The 17,322-nt window shown below is 45.8% G+C and overlaps 1 protein-coding gene, 1 long non-coding RNA gene and 1 other non-coding gene across 11 annotated transcripts in view; 2 read left to right on the plus strand and 1 right to left on the minus strand.

Moving 5' to 3' along the window:
- The window catches only part of NOD1 (nucleotide binding oligomerization domain containing 1), a 64,401-nt gene extending 47,325 nt beyond the window's left edge, over positions 1-17,076 (plus strand). For all 9 annotated transcript variants that reach the window (XM_045864488.2, XM_045864492.2, XM_064575099.1 and 6 more), the window contains one exon: positions 16,056-17,076. In XM_045864488.2, the coding sequence (XP_045720444.1) occupies positions 16,056-16,128 (73 nt within the window). In that variant the 3' untranslated portion in view covers positions 16,129-17,076. The remainder of the gene's footprint in view (positions 1-16,055) is intronic.
- Positions 1,089-15,648, minus strand: LOC129045475 (uncharacterized). The gene is made up of 4 exons (XR_008505244.2): positions 15,449-15,648; positions 11,634-11,750; positions 10,782-10,939; positions 1,089-4,149 (listed from the first exon to the last, which is right to left on the minus strand). It is a non-coding gene; the product is annotated as an uncharacterized LOC129045475 (long non-coding RNA).
- On the plus strand, positions 7,928-8,055 carry LOC123836195 (small nucleolar RNA SNORA24). The gene has a single exon (XR_006788893.1). It is a non-coding gene; the product is annotated as a small nucleolar RNA SNORA24 (small nucleolar RNA).
- Positions 17,077-17,322: the final 246 nt, after the last annotated feature.

Genomic DNA, 17,322 nt, shown 5'->3' on the forward strand with positions numbered 1-17,322 from the left:
ATGGCAGTTAGCCAGACAGAAAGGACTCTGATTGCATAAGAATACCGGCTTCTTGGAGCTGAGAACTGGGGGCTGAACAGACTCCTCAGTGCTCTGGAGTTTGTCCTGCACCTCGGGCGGGAAACAGCCCTGCAAAGCCACCGTGTGGAGGACCCGGCAGGGGGCAAAGCCAGACCTCCCTTGAGGACACAGACGGGAGGAAGAGTTCACGCTCTCACTGTGGCTGCTCTATGAACTCAGATCCTCAGCTCAGGGGGTAGTTACTCATTAACTACTTTATTTCTTCATGACTTGGGGAGAACTTCCCAGCCAAAAAAAAGTAAATCGAGGTACAGCCCCTTGACCTCGGCTCCGAGAACAGTGCTTTTTAAACTTTCCTTTGGAATTTGTCAGCGGAGCAAAATGAGTTTGGCAGGTTGCAACCAGCATTATTTAAAAAATGAACTTGAGGGCGCCTGGGTGGCTCAGTTGGTTAAGCGACTGCCTTCGGCTCAGGTCATGATCCTGGAGTCCCGGGATCGAGTCCCGCATCGGGCTCCCTGCTCGGCGGGGAGTCTGCTTCTCCCTCTCCCGCTCCCCCGTCTTGTGCTCTCTCTCTCTCACTCTCTCTCTCAAATAAATAAAATCTTAAAAAAAAAAAAAAATGAACTTGAGCAGAGTACCAGCAAGTACTGTGCATAGTATGAAGTGTGATTTTTTTTTTTTTTTAAAGATTTTATTTATTTGACAGAGACAAAGTGAGAGAAGGAATGCAAGCAGGGTCAGAGGGAGAGCGGGAAGCCGGGACTCGATTCTAGGACCCTGGGACCATGACCTGAGCCCAAGGCAGACGCTTAATGACTGAGCCACCTAGGCGCCCCTGAAGGGTGATTTTATTTTATTTTTTATTTTATTTTTTTTTTAAGATTTTTATTTATTTGCGAGAGAGACAATGAGAGACAGAGAGCATGAGAGGCAGGAGGGTCAGAGGGAGAAGCAGACTCCCCGCCAAGCAGGGAGCCCGATGTGGGACTCGATCCCGGGACTCCAGGATCATGACCCGAGCCGATGGCAGTCGCCTAACCAACTGAGCCACCCAGGCGCCCTGAAGTGTGATTTTATAATCTTGTTTCAGATATGGGTATGTGCATATGAACAGATTGGTTCACAATGTTAAATATAATTCTTATTCGGGTCATGGTTGGAAAAACGCTTGGAAAACACTGTTCTAGAGGAGAGAGCCTGCCTCTGGCAAGACTGACGGCGGCGCTGTGGCCTGTGAGAGCTCGTGGGACTTGAGTTTGCGTTCGTCCCGAGCCCCTCCTGCCCGTGGCCGCCTCCCCAGAAGCCCTTCACGTCCTGCCGCTTCTGTGGTCCCAGGACAGCGGGCGGAGGGGGAGGCCGATGTAGGCCAGGCTGCAGAAGTTTGCAGGCAGCAGCTGGCCTCTGCTCTTCTCAGAGGCTGGTGGGGACAGCTGTAAGGGTACACAGCTGCCTTGTTAAGTGTCAAGCCTGAAGAGGTGCGTCCGTCCTTACGAGGGACGGTTTGTGCGGGGCCAGGTGTCTTGAGCGTCCAGGTGTGCTGCCCGGAGCTGGAGGGCGGCACTTCGGGTGTGTATGGGGGGCAGGGGGCGGATTCAGAGAGAAGGCGAGAGGGAGAGCTCAGGGGAGGGGCTGGCCTGGCGGCCGCTTCACTTCCGCCCCTAGCTTGCCCAGCGTGGGTGACGCCGTGGACCTGGGCTCTGCGAAGTCCAGTCCAGGGCCGGGGGGAGTGGGCGCTGAGGGAGCCACTCTGCCTGCAGCCACCGGCGGCACAGCGACTCGCTGTCTGGACCGACGTCTGGTTCTGCCTCGCCCCTGGCCCCGTAGAACTCGCAGCCCTGAGTCCCGCCGTGGGTTCTGCTGCAAAGACAGGAGGTCGGGTGCTCCGTGACTTGACAATGTCCGGCATTTATCATCCACCTTTGTCCTGCGAGGCGGTCTATGCAGACCGCGGGCTCCTTGAGGGTGGGGCCCGGGTCGTGGTGTTCAAGAAGCAAGATTCAGCTGAGTAAATTGGAAGGTCTAATTGGCTTTATTAAACAATCCAGGAGTTGGGCAGCATCCCACCTAGCAAGGACAGGGGAGCTCTGCCGAGCCGACCGAGAGAAAGGTTCTTAAAGCAGAGGCATAAACAAAGACGAATTTATTAGCAGGGAATGCAGTGTTTAGGCAAGTTTGCCCTCCTAAGGGGAGCTGAAGGGGCCTCTCAGGAAATTGCCAAGTATCGCCGAGGAGATTCTACGTTGACTGATTAAAGGTTTCATTCATTCCTCTCAGCTACTGCTCTGTAGTTCTCAGAGCCTCTGCTGATCTTCGGCATTCTCAGGTCCTGATGTTTTGGCTTTCTCTCTGCGAGACTCACAGGTTATGACTTCAGGTTTATGTTCCTTTAAGTCAGTGGTCCTCTCTGTACCTTGTTGCTGGTCCAGTCTGAGGGGACCATGTGCTTGGTGGTTAAGTGACTGCAAACATGCCTTTAAAATTTTTGAGAGAATATAATGCACCAGGGAGATTATTATGATTATGGTAATTCCCAGTGTTTGCAGGGTACTTTGAAGCTATGCTCTCCAATCCAATCAAAATCAAATAAATCAAAGACCCCATGGAAGGAGTCCTCTTTTTAAGGCAAGTGGCTTACTTTGTGATTTGATGTAATCGAGTTTCAAATTTCCCAGAACGGTGAATCCAGGTGGAGCAGGTGGGATTGGCTCCAGCAGGCACCTCCGTGCTCGGCTGAAAGACAATCAACGGCTGTTCTGTTATGGAGAACAACTTTGGCCAGAGAGTCCAGGGATCGTTGTTGGGCAGTTCTTGCTTTAGTGGCAATTTGGCAAACATTTCAAGAATTAAGGAGAAGTTCCTGATTAGAGCCTCATTATATTTATCCCTGGAAGTAGGGATCTGCCAAAAGGAGAGTCATGAATCACAAAAGCCTCCTGGTAGTTCCCTTCGAACTCACGATGTAAATTCACAGGACTCGACCCATGGTAAAAGTGTGATTTTCTCCTAGCCTGAAATAAAAGGTGGCTCTGAATTCCAGAAGTTGCCCCCTGAGCGGTGGCCTGGGAGGGAAAGATAAGGGTGTTATCTCGCCAAGCCAATGCCAGAGGGAGGGGAAGGAAAAGAGGGCAAATGGTGTCCTGTTCAGTTCCGGTGTGAAGTCTTGATCTGGCGTCGTGAGTGGAGGCAGTCTACTTGGGTGGCCAGTGTTTATCTCCCTGGTCAGGGTGATTGTCCAGGACCAGGGCTCCAGTGGAGCTTTCTTCAGTTGTGTGATGGGGACTCAAGGCTCAGTGCCTTCTAGTTGCACAGCGGTGTCAGTGGTCAGGAGCATTCCCGAAGGTCCCGAGAGCTGTTTTTCTCTGGTGATGTTTCCAGAATCTCTAATCATCACCAGGCTCTAGACTGTGCCTAACAGGACCCTTTGAACTGGGATCCCAGATGGTTTTTTGAGGCTGTTCATAACAGGCTGGAGCACGAGACACAAAAGACTCACAGTGGCTGGTCACACTGGCATGAAACAACAAGGTTGTACACGGATAGAGTTTCAGGAAATCTGCAAGGTTCTCGTTAGGTGAAGAGGGTGCCTCGATCACTGGAGATTACACAAGGTATACCCCAAGTGGGAAACACTTTTAATAGTTTTTTTATTTCCTACTGTGAGGACAACAGTCTTGGGGGACGGAAAGGCTTCAACCCTTCCAGAAAACACACGTGCAATAACACGACTATTGGGCACCTGGACCAAGAGGCAGTTGAATGCGGCGCAGCTACTGGTGTTCAAAGGGTCCAGAGCGGGAGGTCTGAGGCCTCTGGGGACAAAAACGGTTTTTTCAGGATTGTGGACCCGACCAGTCAGACACTGCTAAACGACTGTTTTTGTAATTTTATAGACCTTTCCCCACTAATGTCTTTTTATAATTTGAGTCATCTTGAATGTACTTTGATGGGCGCAGGACGGCAAAAACCAAAAACAGGGTTTGTTAGGGAGCGAGGAAGAATCAAGTGGCCATCCTGGGTTTCCCATAGCCCAACCGTTTTAGTTTAATTTCTCTGATTCTGGAGCAGACCTTTGCCACGTTATAAGGACGTCAGGATGGCAAACGTCTGGCACTGAGGGGCCATTTTCTGCAGAAAGAGAATGGAGTTAATCCACATCTTTATAGATTCTGTTGCTGCTGCCTTGCACAAAAGTCACCTGGTCACATATTAAAATTGCTTTCCAAAGATTTCTTTCCACAAACCTTCTAGAACTTTCCTTTTTTACATTCAGATTTTGTCCTAAGCTTTCCCTTGTTAAATAACCAGTCTCACTTTAGGACAAAATTACCTTCTTTTCCATCAAAGATGTATTTCTGTTTTGCGTATTTTTTCTTACCAAAAACACATATCTTTCTTTCCTTACATACAGAGTTGTCTCTCTTATTTCCAGTAGCCTTAATTACATTAGAATTTTTAAAAAAGCTTTATTTAAGTAATCTCTAAATGCACCATGGGGCTCCAACTCATGACCCCCAAATTAAGAGTTGCATGCTCTTTCAGCTGAGCCAGCCTGGTGCCCCTTTATGAGAATTCTTAACTCTTAAGTATATGCCTTTTTCAATTTCTCAAAGTAGCCCTAACATATCAAAATATCTTTTAGTTTCTCTGTAATAAGTAGTCAAACATAGATAAACCTATGTGTAGTAATTGTTTTAGTATTTTAAAATAAAAACTTTCCTTAAATCTGGAAAAACAAAACATTTTTAAAAAATCAATGTTTTAACCAAAAAGTTATAAAAATTATCCTCCTTAGTTAATTGAGTCACATATTTTTCTGGTTCTGCTTGAATTTAGTTCTTCCATTAGTTCTGGAAATTCTTACCCAGTTTAATTGTATGAGCTGAAGGTTATCAGAAATCTGTACTGAGAGGTCTTTCCATGAGTCTCATTTAAGACAAAATATATTTGCAGGAGGCTTCTGTAAAAGCATCTGAGTAAAAAGTATACCCGTAAACGATAAAAGTCTTAAAAATGGCCATGGTTAAAGATCTGATTAGAGTTTATTACAATGCAAGTGGCAAGGAAATTTGGTTATTTCTGTGACATATAACACTTTAAGATAATAATATATCAGGACATATCAGATTGTTTGGAGTTTCACATAATTTTTAGAACACTTATTTTGATAACTGACATCTACACAAATATAAAGTTTGGTAGCACTTATCTGACAGTGCTGTCCATGGGATTAAACACAACAAACAAGCCTAATGAGTTTAATTATTCACAAAATCTTTGAAATGTACAATGGGCCCTCTGGAAAATTTCAGTTAGATTGTGGCCAGAAAGACTTCATTTTAGAATTTGATTTTGGGAAGTATGTCAAAAATATCAAAAGGTTTGGACATTTGGTTAAATAGGATCACGAATTGTTATAAAACAATAGTTAACTATCCATTTAACCAAAATGACAATAAAAGATTATAAAGGCCAATACAGTAGGTTACATAGTTGTAAGCAAAATTTAGTCCTTTTAATATTAAGACTCAGTTTAAGTAATCCAAAGACCTGATAAACATAGGAAATTATTTTGGCAAAACACAGAATCCTTGTTTTTTATAAAGAAAAACTTTTGTTTATAATTTCTTACTAAGAGCAGACCAGGAGTTCAAGAAAAGTTTGACCTTTTAACAGAGAGAAAACAATTCTAATTTTCCACCAGTGTACTTTTGATGATAAAACTCATTTACTTAAATTTACCTTCATCTTACCTAGTACTAGCCACACAGAAAATTTCTTTCCAAAGATTTCTTTTCCATAAATCTTCTACAATTTTTTTTTACATCCAGATTTTGCCTTAAGTTTTCACTTTGCTTCAGGACAAATTTATATTCTTCTTCCTCAACAGAAATGTATTTTTATTCCTCATATTTTTTCTCACCCAAAACACATATCTTATTTTCAGTTGCCTTATTTACATTTATTAGAATTCTTAACTCTTAGAAACCTTAATTTCTAGTGAAAACTAAGTAGTAAGCAATTGTAAACTGTTACACCAGAATTCTTTAGATTGGCAATTTTTTTTTAAGTAAGCTGTATGCCTAATGTGAGACTTGAACTCATGACCCCAAGTCACGTGGTCCACTGACTGAGCCAGCTAGGTGCCCCTAGATTGGCAAATTTATGAATATATTTCATAATTTAGAAACATGTGTTTCTTCATAGTACAACAGCATAAAACAGAACCAAATTTGTTTTATACAGAGAAACTAAAAGTAGGTGAACCTATATTAATACTTAATGTTGTATTACTTTTTCTTACTGGGAAATGATCTAGATACTCAATGAATTTTTTTTTTTTTAAGATTTTATTTGAGAGAGAGAAAGCACCAGTGGGGCAACGGGGAGAGGGAGAAGCAGACTCCCTACTGAGCAGGGAGCCCAACGTGGGCCTCCATCCCAGGACCCTGAGATCATGACCTGAGCCAAAGGCAGACACCTAACTGACTGAGCCATCTAGGTGCCCCTAGATACTCAATGAATTTAATTATCCATTTAATTTAGCAAAACTTTTTAAAGTTTTGCGTTACCATCAAAAAGATTTTGGAAGCTATTTAAAAGTTTACCTAGCCTGGGTGGCTCAGTCGGCTAAGCATCTGCTTTTGACCCAGGTCATGATCTCAGGGTTCTGGGATGGAGCCCCATGTGGGGCTCCCTGCTCAGCGGGGAGTCTGCTTCTCCCTCTGCCTCTCCCCCCAACTTGTGCTCACTCTCTCAAATAAATAAAATCTTTAAAAAAAAATTTACCTAGAAACCTTTTTATCTTATTTACATCTATTTAATATACTTGCTCTTATTATATTTGGACTACCCATAAAACTTCATGAGGCATTAGACTCAACCATTATTCTGGGGGTTTTTTCTGACAGATTTTGCAACAGAGAGAACATGAAACTCATTTGACTTTCAGTAAACACAGGCAGAATACAAGTTTTATATTTAATGCTGATAACTCTAAAGACAGGTCTATTTTAATTAAACCAATAATCTTAAATTAGCTTTAATACCAAATATTTTCCCAGATCATGTGAACTTAAACATTTGGGTTAGTTTTTAGCTTTCTCAGTTTTAAAGACTTATTTATTTATTTTAGAGAGAACTAGGGGTGGAGGTTGGCAGGGACAGAGGAAAAGAGAGAATCTCAAGCAGACTCCCCTGTGAGCACGGAGCCCAACACAGAGCTCCCTCTCACAACCCTGAGGTCATGACCCCTAGATCATGACCTGAGCTGAAATCAAGAGTTGGACACTTAACCGACTGAGCCACCCAGGCGCACCACAAGCTTTCTGAGTTTTAGAATGCCCGATTCTTACCAGCGCATGCCTTCAGATAAACTAATTAGAAGTCTGTTACAATTTTAGCCATACCACCCAAAAATACAGAAAATATCTCACATTTACAACATACATGGACACACATACAAATACACAGACCAGAGGCAAACAAAATCTTCTAGCTTTTGGTTCTACTTGCGTTTGTAGAGCGATTATAGGCCCAATTTCCAAATACTTCCCTCTCTCCCTTTTTCTAATGAAAAACTTCCCTCTCAAGTTTGCATTTCAAAGAATGGCTCCTACCTAGGTCCTACAGAAGATGGGGTAGAAAATGTACAGAGAAAGTATCGAAGTTTTGTCCAAGGTGGAGATTTGGAGCTTATCTGCCTGTTATCAGAGGTGCTCAAGTGGGCATGAGAGCCCTGTTACTGGTTTGTATTTTAAAAAGGCCTCTTCCCCTCTCATTTTTCCTTCAGCCTCAGGTAATTGTGGGCTGTGTTCACATTTCAAAGACGTGATAAGATTTATGATTTAAAGGGACAGAAAGAATGCAAAAAACTTTAAGAGTTTTGGGGTAATTGTGACTTAAAATTGACCTTTTCTAAACTGGTCAGCTGTGGCAGTCTTCCTTCCTAGCCATGGAAGAGCATATTCTTGTTTATTGGCAAAGCTGTACCCTTTTAATGGGGAGCCGATTCTGACTTTCACAGGTAACCTCTTCACTTTTGAAAACCTGGAGGGTGCTGGATTCTTGGGCACACATCTAGCTATTGGTCAAATGCTTCTAGGAAGCTCAGTTGTTCCGATGGGCAATGGAACACAGGACAAGATATTAAGAAATTCAAAGTAATGTGGGTGAAGACTTGTTTATTTAGCGTCCTGTGGTACATTGCCAAACATGATTTTAAATCTCAACAGCTTGGGTCCTGGATGGTGAATAATGTTCTGGAACCTATCAGGGCAGTATTTTCAATATAGGCCTAAATATTATTTCTGCCTAAATATGGCATTTAAGGAGAGAATAATTGAGTGCTTCCTTGTTATAATTAAATAAAATGCTTGATTGCTCGGGGGGGGGGGCGGAATTACCTTTTTTCCCCTTAAGTACAGGGCAATTTTGTTCCAATATCCTGACCTTTGATAATATCCACAAATATTTTGAGAGGAATGGAAGAGGTTGGTAAAGATAGGTGGTTTTTGACATATTTCTAGAGTTGCATTTCTGGTTTTATAGAGATTTGGAAGACAAAGACAGTTGTTTTTAATCCCCCCAAAGAACTGGATTCCAGCCTGAATATCAAGGGACTGGCCTACCTCTTTAACTAAATTTGCTTCTTTATATCAAGCGGAATTTTATGCTTTTGTACAGTCTGGATAAAGCATTTTAACAAAAGCCTTCATGGTTACACAGTTCAGCCAGGACTTCTATTAGCCCCTCAGCATCAGCCTTCCTCTGATCATTTCTAGGAGGGCCTAGGGGAAATTTTATTGGTCATCTCTTTCTTCTGTGAAGGGGAGGTTGTGAATAGTCAAATCTTTTTAATATTTCTCTAAGTTTGGTAGGATCTTCTGAAAATGGAGGAAAAAGGGCTTTATAAAGATTTGCTGCTGTTTGGGGGACATGGATTTTTTGCAGTAGGGGGCAGGATCTAGGATACACCTGACAAAGGTGAGCATATAAAAAGGTCTGAGGCTGGGGCGCCTGGGTAGCTCGGTCCGTTAAGCACCTGCCAGGTCATGATCCCAGGGCCCTGAAATCGAGCCCCGTATCGGGCTCCTTGCTCTGCAGGGAGTCTGCTTCTCCCTCTCCTTCCCGCTTGTACTCTCTGTCTCTCCTCTCTCTCTCTTTCAAATAAATAAAATCTTAAAAAAAAAAAAATGACGCTGACAGAGGTTGATTACAGTAAACCAAACCCTCCTGTTTGTCCTAGGTGCTTCTGTTAAACTCACTTTTTGGCTTCTAGCATTTATAAGAGTAGTCTATATACTGTGAACCTAGAGGTTGGGCTAGATTTTAAGAAGGGGAATTTTCATGGGACATTCATCTGTCTTAAGTCTAATTTTTGTTCTTTTATCTTGTCAAGGGAATCCCTAAGACTAGCCATTATACTAATAAGACAATTGAGAGCTCTTTATAATTTTTCTCTTTCAAATAGCCAATTTAAAGGAGCTAGAGTTTGGCCATTGACAAATTGGGTCTTATTAATTTCAATAGTGATTCAAACCCATAAGCCTTTTAAGGGCTTAATCCAAGACTTAAGAGGTGTCCCCAGAGAAAGCAGAGATGATGCAGCCCCCACGATCCAAAAGCCTACTCCCAAGAAGGGTCTGAGAAAGTAACCACCTTCGTTGTACAGGCTGTAAGAATGAGGTGGTGTGTACGGTGCCTCTGGTCTCCTGGAATGTAAGACACCTCTAGGCACAGACCTGCTCATCTGTGACATTGGGCTGGTGCTTCTGGAATGAGGTTTCTCTAGCGCTAAGGAGCAAGAAAGGTTGAAGCAGCAGAGGCCCCTCCCTTCGGGGCTGGGGCCCCTAATGACACACTTTCCTGAGAGCCGGCGTGGCCGGACGGAGAGCGCTGTTTGTAATTGTGTGTCTCGGGTCCCCGGTCTATTGGACTGGCCACCACGATGCACCCCGGTGAAGTGTGCCCTCCCAAGTGCGGGAGACCAGAGAAAATACGCTCACTGGTCACAAAGCCAAGCGCTTAGGACACAGAACTAGACAAAAGGAAAAATCTCTTATGTTCACATTAACAGCCCTGCCTAAGCCTTGGGTCTGCGGGGGCCAAACCAAGACCTAGAAGGGCTATGCCTTGACGTTGGGGACTGTGTGCTGTTTTACTGTGTACCTCACTGCATGGATGTTTTCTTGAGGCCAGCAGCGGACTGAGTGTCCGTCTAACCCCTTCCATGACCTTATCCTAACGGCGGGGGGAGGGTGGGAGATCTTTGAGTGAGATGACAAGCAATCTAACAGCTTCTGACTGCTGACCCGTGACCACCAATTTTGTCGCTTGGGCTTCCAAGATGTTTCTTTAGCAACAGCCCTCACTTCATGTGCGCATTAACCCACAGCAGAGTTCGTTTAAACAGACCCTGTTCTGAGGGGAACTGTGACCTCACCGGTCTGTGAGGCCGGCTACACAGCAGGCTTATAGGGCTGAAGCCTGCATTCTGTCCCGTGAGAAGTCCTTCCGGTGACACTCAACAAAAAAAGACACAGATGAAAGAAAACAGTGACCACCTCTGGGAGAATATGATCAGTCACCCAAGAGTACACTACCAAATTTTTACCAAAAGTTGTTCAGCCCAAGGAACTAGTTCTACAGTATTTTCTCCTGCTAACTAAATTTAGAGAAAGGAGGATTGTCACCACTCTCAGGTTCCACCAGGCCCTGCAGACAGAGAAGCCGGGAGGCTGGCATGGTCAGAACCTTACCTTCTGCTGGCTGTGCGTCAGCTGTCCCAGGATCTCTGGGCGAGCCGCTGTCCTGCGAATGAGTATCCACCGCTGTCCTGCGAATGAGTATCCACTGGCTACGCCAACCGGAGGGAAGGGAAGGTTCTTCCTCTACCTTTCAAGTTCTTCCAGCTGGACTAAGAGTTACATAAGACAGATTAACCAGAGGGAAAAAACCAAAGTTTTATTGTGTGTGCACAGTGGGCCAATAATGAAATTGAGACCTAAAGAGATGACCAAGGCAGGCAGTTTTTGTATTTTTTAGGCAGAGACAATAAATAAATCCATGAGGAATTGACAGGATGAAGAAAACTTAACTTTGGGAGCCCCAATTAGTAAGGAATTCTAGGCAGAATTTGGGGTGTGATATTGGTAAAAATTAACAAGTGTTGTTTATACAGTTTTTCTGGCTCTAAATTTCCCGTCTCTGGTGCTAAGAATGAGAGTGCCTTTCACATGGGAGATTTACCTCTTGCTTTCAGTGGGACAGAGGGGGGTCTGAGTGTCGTCCTTGTACAGGTTGTCTCTTAAATACGTGTTCTTTAAAACCATCAGCATGCCATAGTGGCACATTTCGGTGCAGCCTGCCCTTGGGTCCTACAAAACCAACCATTTCTGTAGATATTCACAGCTCTGGCACTGTGGTTTTTAGACCTAAAATGAGCAGGTGTGCTGGAAGGTGGCATGTTTGACTCTTCAGAACTTAAGGATCCTATTAGCTAAGGCTTTGTTTCCACGATCCGCTCTTTTACAAACTGATTTTAGTAATACCATCCAGAAACAATATCTCACATTTATGACATACATACAAACACACAGAGGCAGGAGCACCTGGATGGCTCGATTGGGAGTCTGCCTTCGGCTCAGATCATGATCCCAGAGTCCTGGTTTGGGTTCTCTGCTTGGCAGGGAGCCTGCGTCTCCCTCTTCCTCTGTGTTCTCTCTCTCCTTCAAACAAACAAACAAACAAACAAATAAAATCTTTAAAAAAAAATACAGAGGCAAAGACTCTATAGTTACTAATATTTGTGGAGAAGATTTTTTTTTTTAAGATTTATTTGTCCCTGGAATCAAGCTTAAGGAGGCTGTAGAGTTTGGGCACAAGAGCCCTTTTTAGCAGTTTGTACTTTAAAAAGGCCTCTTTCTTTCTTTCTGTCTCAGGTCATTGATAGGTTGTGTTTGATAGATGTATAACTTCAAGGGACAGAGAAAGAATGTAAGTTCCTGCAAGAAGGACTTGGGTTTCCCAAGACCAGTAATTTACGAGCCTTTGAGATAAATGAGGGAAGTTTTGGAATAGGTGTAAAGGAATAGGTGAATTTTGAATTGTGCCTGGAGTGGACTTTTATTTTGAGGGGAAAAAAAAAGATAAGGACAGTTGCTCTCAATTTCTCGAAGAATTGGGCTGTAACTTAAATGACATCATAGGTCGGCCGCCTATCCCAACTACATTATCCTCATTCATTTTCTTTCCCTCTGGGTACATATTTGAATTTCAGATATTTCTGGCAGTACTGAATAACCCCCCTTGGGTGTTAAGACAGGTTCCCAAAGAGGCCGCGAAGGATATATCTTCCCGAAATCCAGAGTCACTCCCAAAGACAGCCAAAAGAAAGAAGCAACAACCTGCACGTCCCAGGCAGGCAGAAAGCCAAGCCTGGTTATGCAAAATGAGACAAGGAAGAGGGTGACAGCTGCCCCTGGGAGGGAGGGCATCAGTGAACAATGAGTTTAGATTCGGGAAGGAAAGGGTGACGTGCAGTTTTCTTTTCCCCTCTCCATGGGCACTGCAGCGGGCACCTTCAGAAGAAGTGATTCTGGTAAGCATTTTCACCCTTCACTGGCTTCTGCCAGTTTTTCCAGGGTCCCCTGTGTGGGCTCTGCTATCTGCAGGAGGTTCCCCTTAGCTATTTATTTTTTTAAGATATTTGAGAGAGAGGGAGCGCAAGTGAGAGAGAGAGAAAAAGAGAGAATGAGCACCAACGGTGGGAGCAGCAGAGGAAGAGGGACAAACAGGCTCCTCGCTGAGCAGGGAGCTCAATGCAGAGCACGATCCCAGGACCCCCCACCCCCGACCCCCATCCCAGATCATGACCTGAGCCTAAGGCAGATGCTTAACTGTCTGAGCCACCCAGGCGCCGCCCCCCCGCCAACCCCTTGGCTGTGGCAGTTTACCAAAAAATTTCTCAGTTTCATTAACTCTGAGAGGGGCCATGTATGGCCAATACCTTGCCAGTTTTGTTTCTGGTGGCATTTTCAGAGCGGGGAAAGGCAATGCAGACCGAGGATTAGCAGAATGAGTGCTCAGAGGACAGAGGGGGACAGCAAGAGTTCCTTCTGTTTTGCTTTAGGTCCCTCTTACACCTTTAATTTTCGTGAGCCTTTTGCTAAATCTTTATTAATCTTTTAATGAAACTATTTCGGAATTTTGAAACCTTTGGGAGCTTCTGCTTGCCAATGTAAACAGGCATCCCATTCGGTTTGGGAGCTTGCGCTTTCCAATGCACTTCTTAAATGACCTTCTCTAATGGGAACGTTCCCCTTTGTGGCCAATATACTGCTAGGCTGTTTTTAGCAGAGTTTTGCCATTTCTGTAGAAATTCACAGCTCCCGGCACCATGGTTTTTAGACCTAAAATGAGCAGGTGTGCTGGAAGGTGGCATGTTTGACTCTTCAGAATTTAAGGATCCTGTTAGCTAAGCCTTTGTTTACACGAAACAAGACAAACATGTACCTTAACACACCAGCAGTAACCACAAGGTGTTGCCGTGGAGTGGCCGAGAGTAGGCCGTGCCCAGCATGGGCAATTCCCTGTGTGGACTGACCCAGTGGCCTCCAGCGTGGGGACTGTGTACTGGAAATGGGAAAGGATTCAAGCAGCAAAGCCCAGTAAATGGGGATTGCAGGTGGGAGCCCGGAAGGGATTCCAGTGTGGACTGGCGGGCTGAACCCAGGGCTAAGCACTGGCGCTCCATGAGAGCCCCCACCAATCTATGCTGACCTGGACTGGAAAGCCAGTTAGGTCGGTAGCTCGAAGGCAAAGAGGGGAGCAGAAACTGAGAGCACTCACTGGCGGCACCCAGGCAATGTCGAGAAAGGGGAACGTAGAAGGGCTCGCAGGGGGGTCCCCCGTGCCAGTGATTCTCCCTGTCCCCATGGGCCATCAGAAGCTCGCTGTAGATCCCAGTGCCGCCACCAAGTCTGTGAAACAAAATTCAACCACATAAATTGGAAGGTCTGGGTGGCTTTATTCAACAATTCACGAATCAGGCGGCATACCGTCTACCAAGTAGAGAGGAGCTCTGCTGAGCCAAACAAGAGAAAGGTTTTTGAAAGGCAGAGCAGAGAAGGCATTAAAAAAAGGCATTAAAAAGGCATCATTTAGGGCGCCTGGGTGGCTCAGTTGGTTGGGCGACTGCCTTTGGCTCAGGTCATGATCCTGGAGTCCCGGGATCAAGTCCCGCATCGGGCTCCCTGCTCGGTGGGGAGTCTGCTTCTCCCTCTGACCCTCCCCCCTCTCATGTGCTCTCTCTCATTCTCTCTCTCTCAAATAAATAAATAAAATCTTTAGGAAAAAAAAAAAAGGCATCATTTACTAGCCAGGAATGCATTGTGTAGGCCAGGTTGCCCTCCTAAGGAGCAGAAGGGGACTCGGGAAATTTCCTGGTCAGGTTGCCTGGCTAAAGGCTGTATTCCTGGGGAGGTGAAACTGCAGTTCGATTAGGTATTAAGTTCTGGTTTACTGACCTGGGGCTTTAACCTCAGTGAGGCCATTTGAAGCCTGTGGGTTGTTTCTTTTAAAAAACAAAACAAACAAACAAAAAACAGTCACTGCTGTGTCCCCGGGGCTTAGCGCTGCGTTTTCATTTGCTGAATAACAAAGTGCCTCAGTGCCAGGCACGGTGCTGGCACCATCCAGTGGTGACCAAAAGGGACCTGCCCTCATTCGTGGGTTTACCACCTAGTGAGGGGGACACCCAGTAAAGAAAAAAATCACTCAAGCAATTCACTGTGAGAGCTGTAAAGGAGAGAGCTAAGAAGGGAACCTAATACAGACGAGGTTTCATGGAACTTTTCCCTCAGGAAGTGGCATTAAGCTAAGCCATGAAGAATGAATAGGAAAGTATTCCAGGTAGAGGGAACAGCATATGCAAAGGCTCTGAGGCAGGAAGGAGGAGCATGGTATCCTTGAAGAACAGCAAGATATTGATGTGCCCTGGGGTTCAGACAGTAGAGAAGGGGCAACGGGGGGCAGAGGAATTGGGGCATACTAGACTATAAGAGATCTGTGGGTAGTGTTACGTATTCTGGTCTTTATCCTAAAAGCAACGGAAAGTCATGGAGGGATTTGAAGCAAAGGGGGATATGATCAGCGTTGCATTATAAAAAGACCACTCTGGCTCCTCCAGGAAAATGGATTTGAAGAGGTCACATGGGTACATGTAAAGGGACCAGTCAGGAGGGCACTGCAGTGATCCAGAGAAGAGATGATGGTACTCAGTACCACGATGGTGGTGGTACAGATATGGAGGGGTTCCAGGGAGGTATGCTGGAGATGTTTCGAGAGTAAGATAGAACTCTGGGATAGACAGAATATGAAGATGAGGAGGAAGGGGTCAAGGCTGATCCCCAGGTCACTGACTTACACAGCTGGATGAAGAGTGGCCTGACACGGAGTTACGGGCCCTGGGCCGGCGTGGCCACCTTGAGGGGCCCGGGAGGCGTCCAGGTGAAGATGCTGAGTAGGCAGAGCCACACAGGAGAGGTCTGGGCTGCAAGTCCACTGACGTAGGGACGAGGTCGCCTGGGGGTGTGATAGGCCCTTCCCCCAGCCTAAAGGAAATCCAGTACTTAGCGGCCACAGGCAGGAGAACGGGGGGGGGGGGGGGGGGGGACTGAGACGGAGTGACAGACACAGGAGAAAACCAGAGAGCCTAAGAGCAAGCCAAGCGAGTTTGGTGTTTCAAGGAGGCAGAGGGCAGGACAGCCAAACGCCTGTGAAGGACAAGACAGACCAGGCCTGAGAGATGTCATTAAGTTCAAGTTTATAGAGGCTACCGGTGACCTTAGTGAGAGCCAGTTCAGAGAGTGACGATAGCGAAAAGGAGTAATATTATCACACAAGTGTCTGAATAGAGTACGTCTCTTAACTTCAGGGCCATGTGAGGAACAGGATTGTGTTAGGAACACACACTGGCAAGGCTCCCACAAGTTCCTAACATTTTACTTGTGTTCTTTGTTTTTCTCTGACAGCCTAAATGGAAACTTGATAAAGCCGGAGGAGGCCAAAGTCTTTGAAGATGAGAAGCGGATCATCTGCTTCTGAGAGGCAGGGGTCTGAGCCCAAGGAGGAGCCCGCTGCCCTGATGAACAGAGGAGCCGCCCCGCATAGCTGTTACAATTGCGCAGGGCCTGAGTGCGCCTGGTGAGCCGTTTTAGTGACTAAATGCACTAGGAAGAGATGTAATGCATATGCAGGATCATTTTTATCGGACACGAGAGGAATAAGGCTGAGCTCACAACTGGCCCTCAGCACCAGGGAAGTGAGTCAGTCATGCTGTCTTCATGGAAGAGTTGAGGACACAGTAGAGAGTCAGTGCCACGCTTCTTGCAGAAAAGGTGCTCAACAAACAAGTGTTTTACCTGGAACATTCTCTTCCTCCTTAGTACCTCCCGACAGGTTGACGGTCTGCCCACTTCACAGCTGTAGAGACTGAGATATGCGCAGCGTCGGGATTTGGCGCTTCCAAGGTTTTGCCAAAGCAAAGGCTCCTCGTGGGCTTCTGTTTTAGTCCTTGGGTCTCAGTGTCTGTTGACGGAGATCACAGGGTGCCCTCTTAGCAGGTCTAAGAGAAAGGGTGGGGTCTTCATACTGCGGAGTTTCCACTCAGGGCTTCCTCATGCTGGGCTGACTTCCTCAGGAAGGCTGCTAAGTGTGGGCTTAAGTGCTCTGCGCCAGGAGGAAGAACCTGTGCCCTTCCTCGAAAAGGAATAAGGCCTGGCTTGCCTTTGCGGCCCTGGGGTCCAAACAGAAGCTTTTGTCCCTGTCTCTTGCCCTCCTGAGGAAGAGAGATCTCTCCCTGCCCCGGAGTAGTTGTGAGGATGACTGAACCCGACTGAAGGCTGAGGGAGTTGCTGAGAACCCGGCTAGCAGAGCATGTTACACGGACCATCACGGCAGGCATGTGCTGGACATTAAATGGGGGAGGGGTGGTGATATTACCAGATAACTTGTTCTTTTGCCAATTCGTTTAATAAAGTACTGAAAACATCATTTCTAATCGCCCGAGTCTGGGATTTTTAAAAGGGAATTTAGCCTGAGAAGCACGGGAGGGCCCCTGGACTCCATGGCTTGACTCCCTTCGGGATACTCACTGTGTTGGGTGGGGCCCTGGCGTGTAGTGCTGTGAAGGGCCTGCTGAAGGAAGGGCCAGAGGCATCATCGTTACGGTCCTTTGCAGGCCTCTCCACCTACCAAGGGATCAAGAAAAGCCAAGGGAGCAACTGAGGTCTTTTCCTC

Source organism: Mirounga angustirostris, unplaced genomic scaffold (assembly GCF_029215605.1).
Source record: "Mirounga angustirostris isolate CCGP_5_RB_7025 unplaced genomic scaffold, mMirAng1.0.hap1 SCAF_12, whole genome shotgun sequence".
In the NCBI taxonomy this organism is placed as follows: Eukaryota; Metazoa; Chordata; class Mammalia; order Carnivora; family Phocidae; genus Mirounga; species Mirounga angustirostris.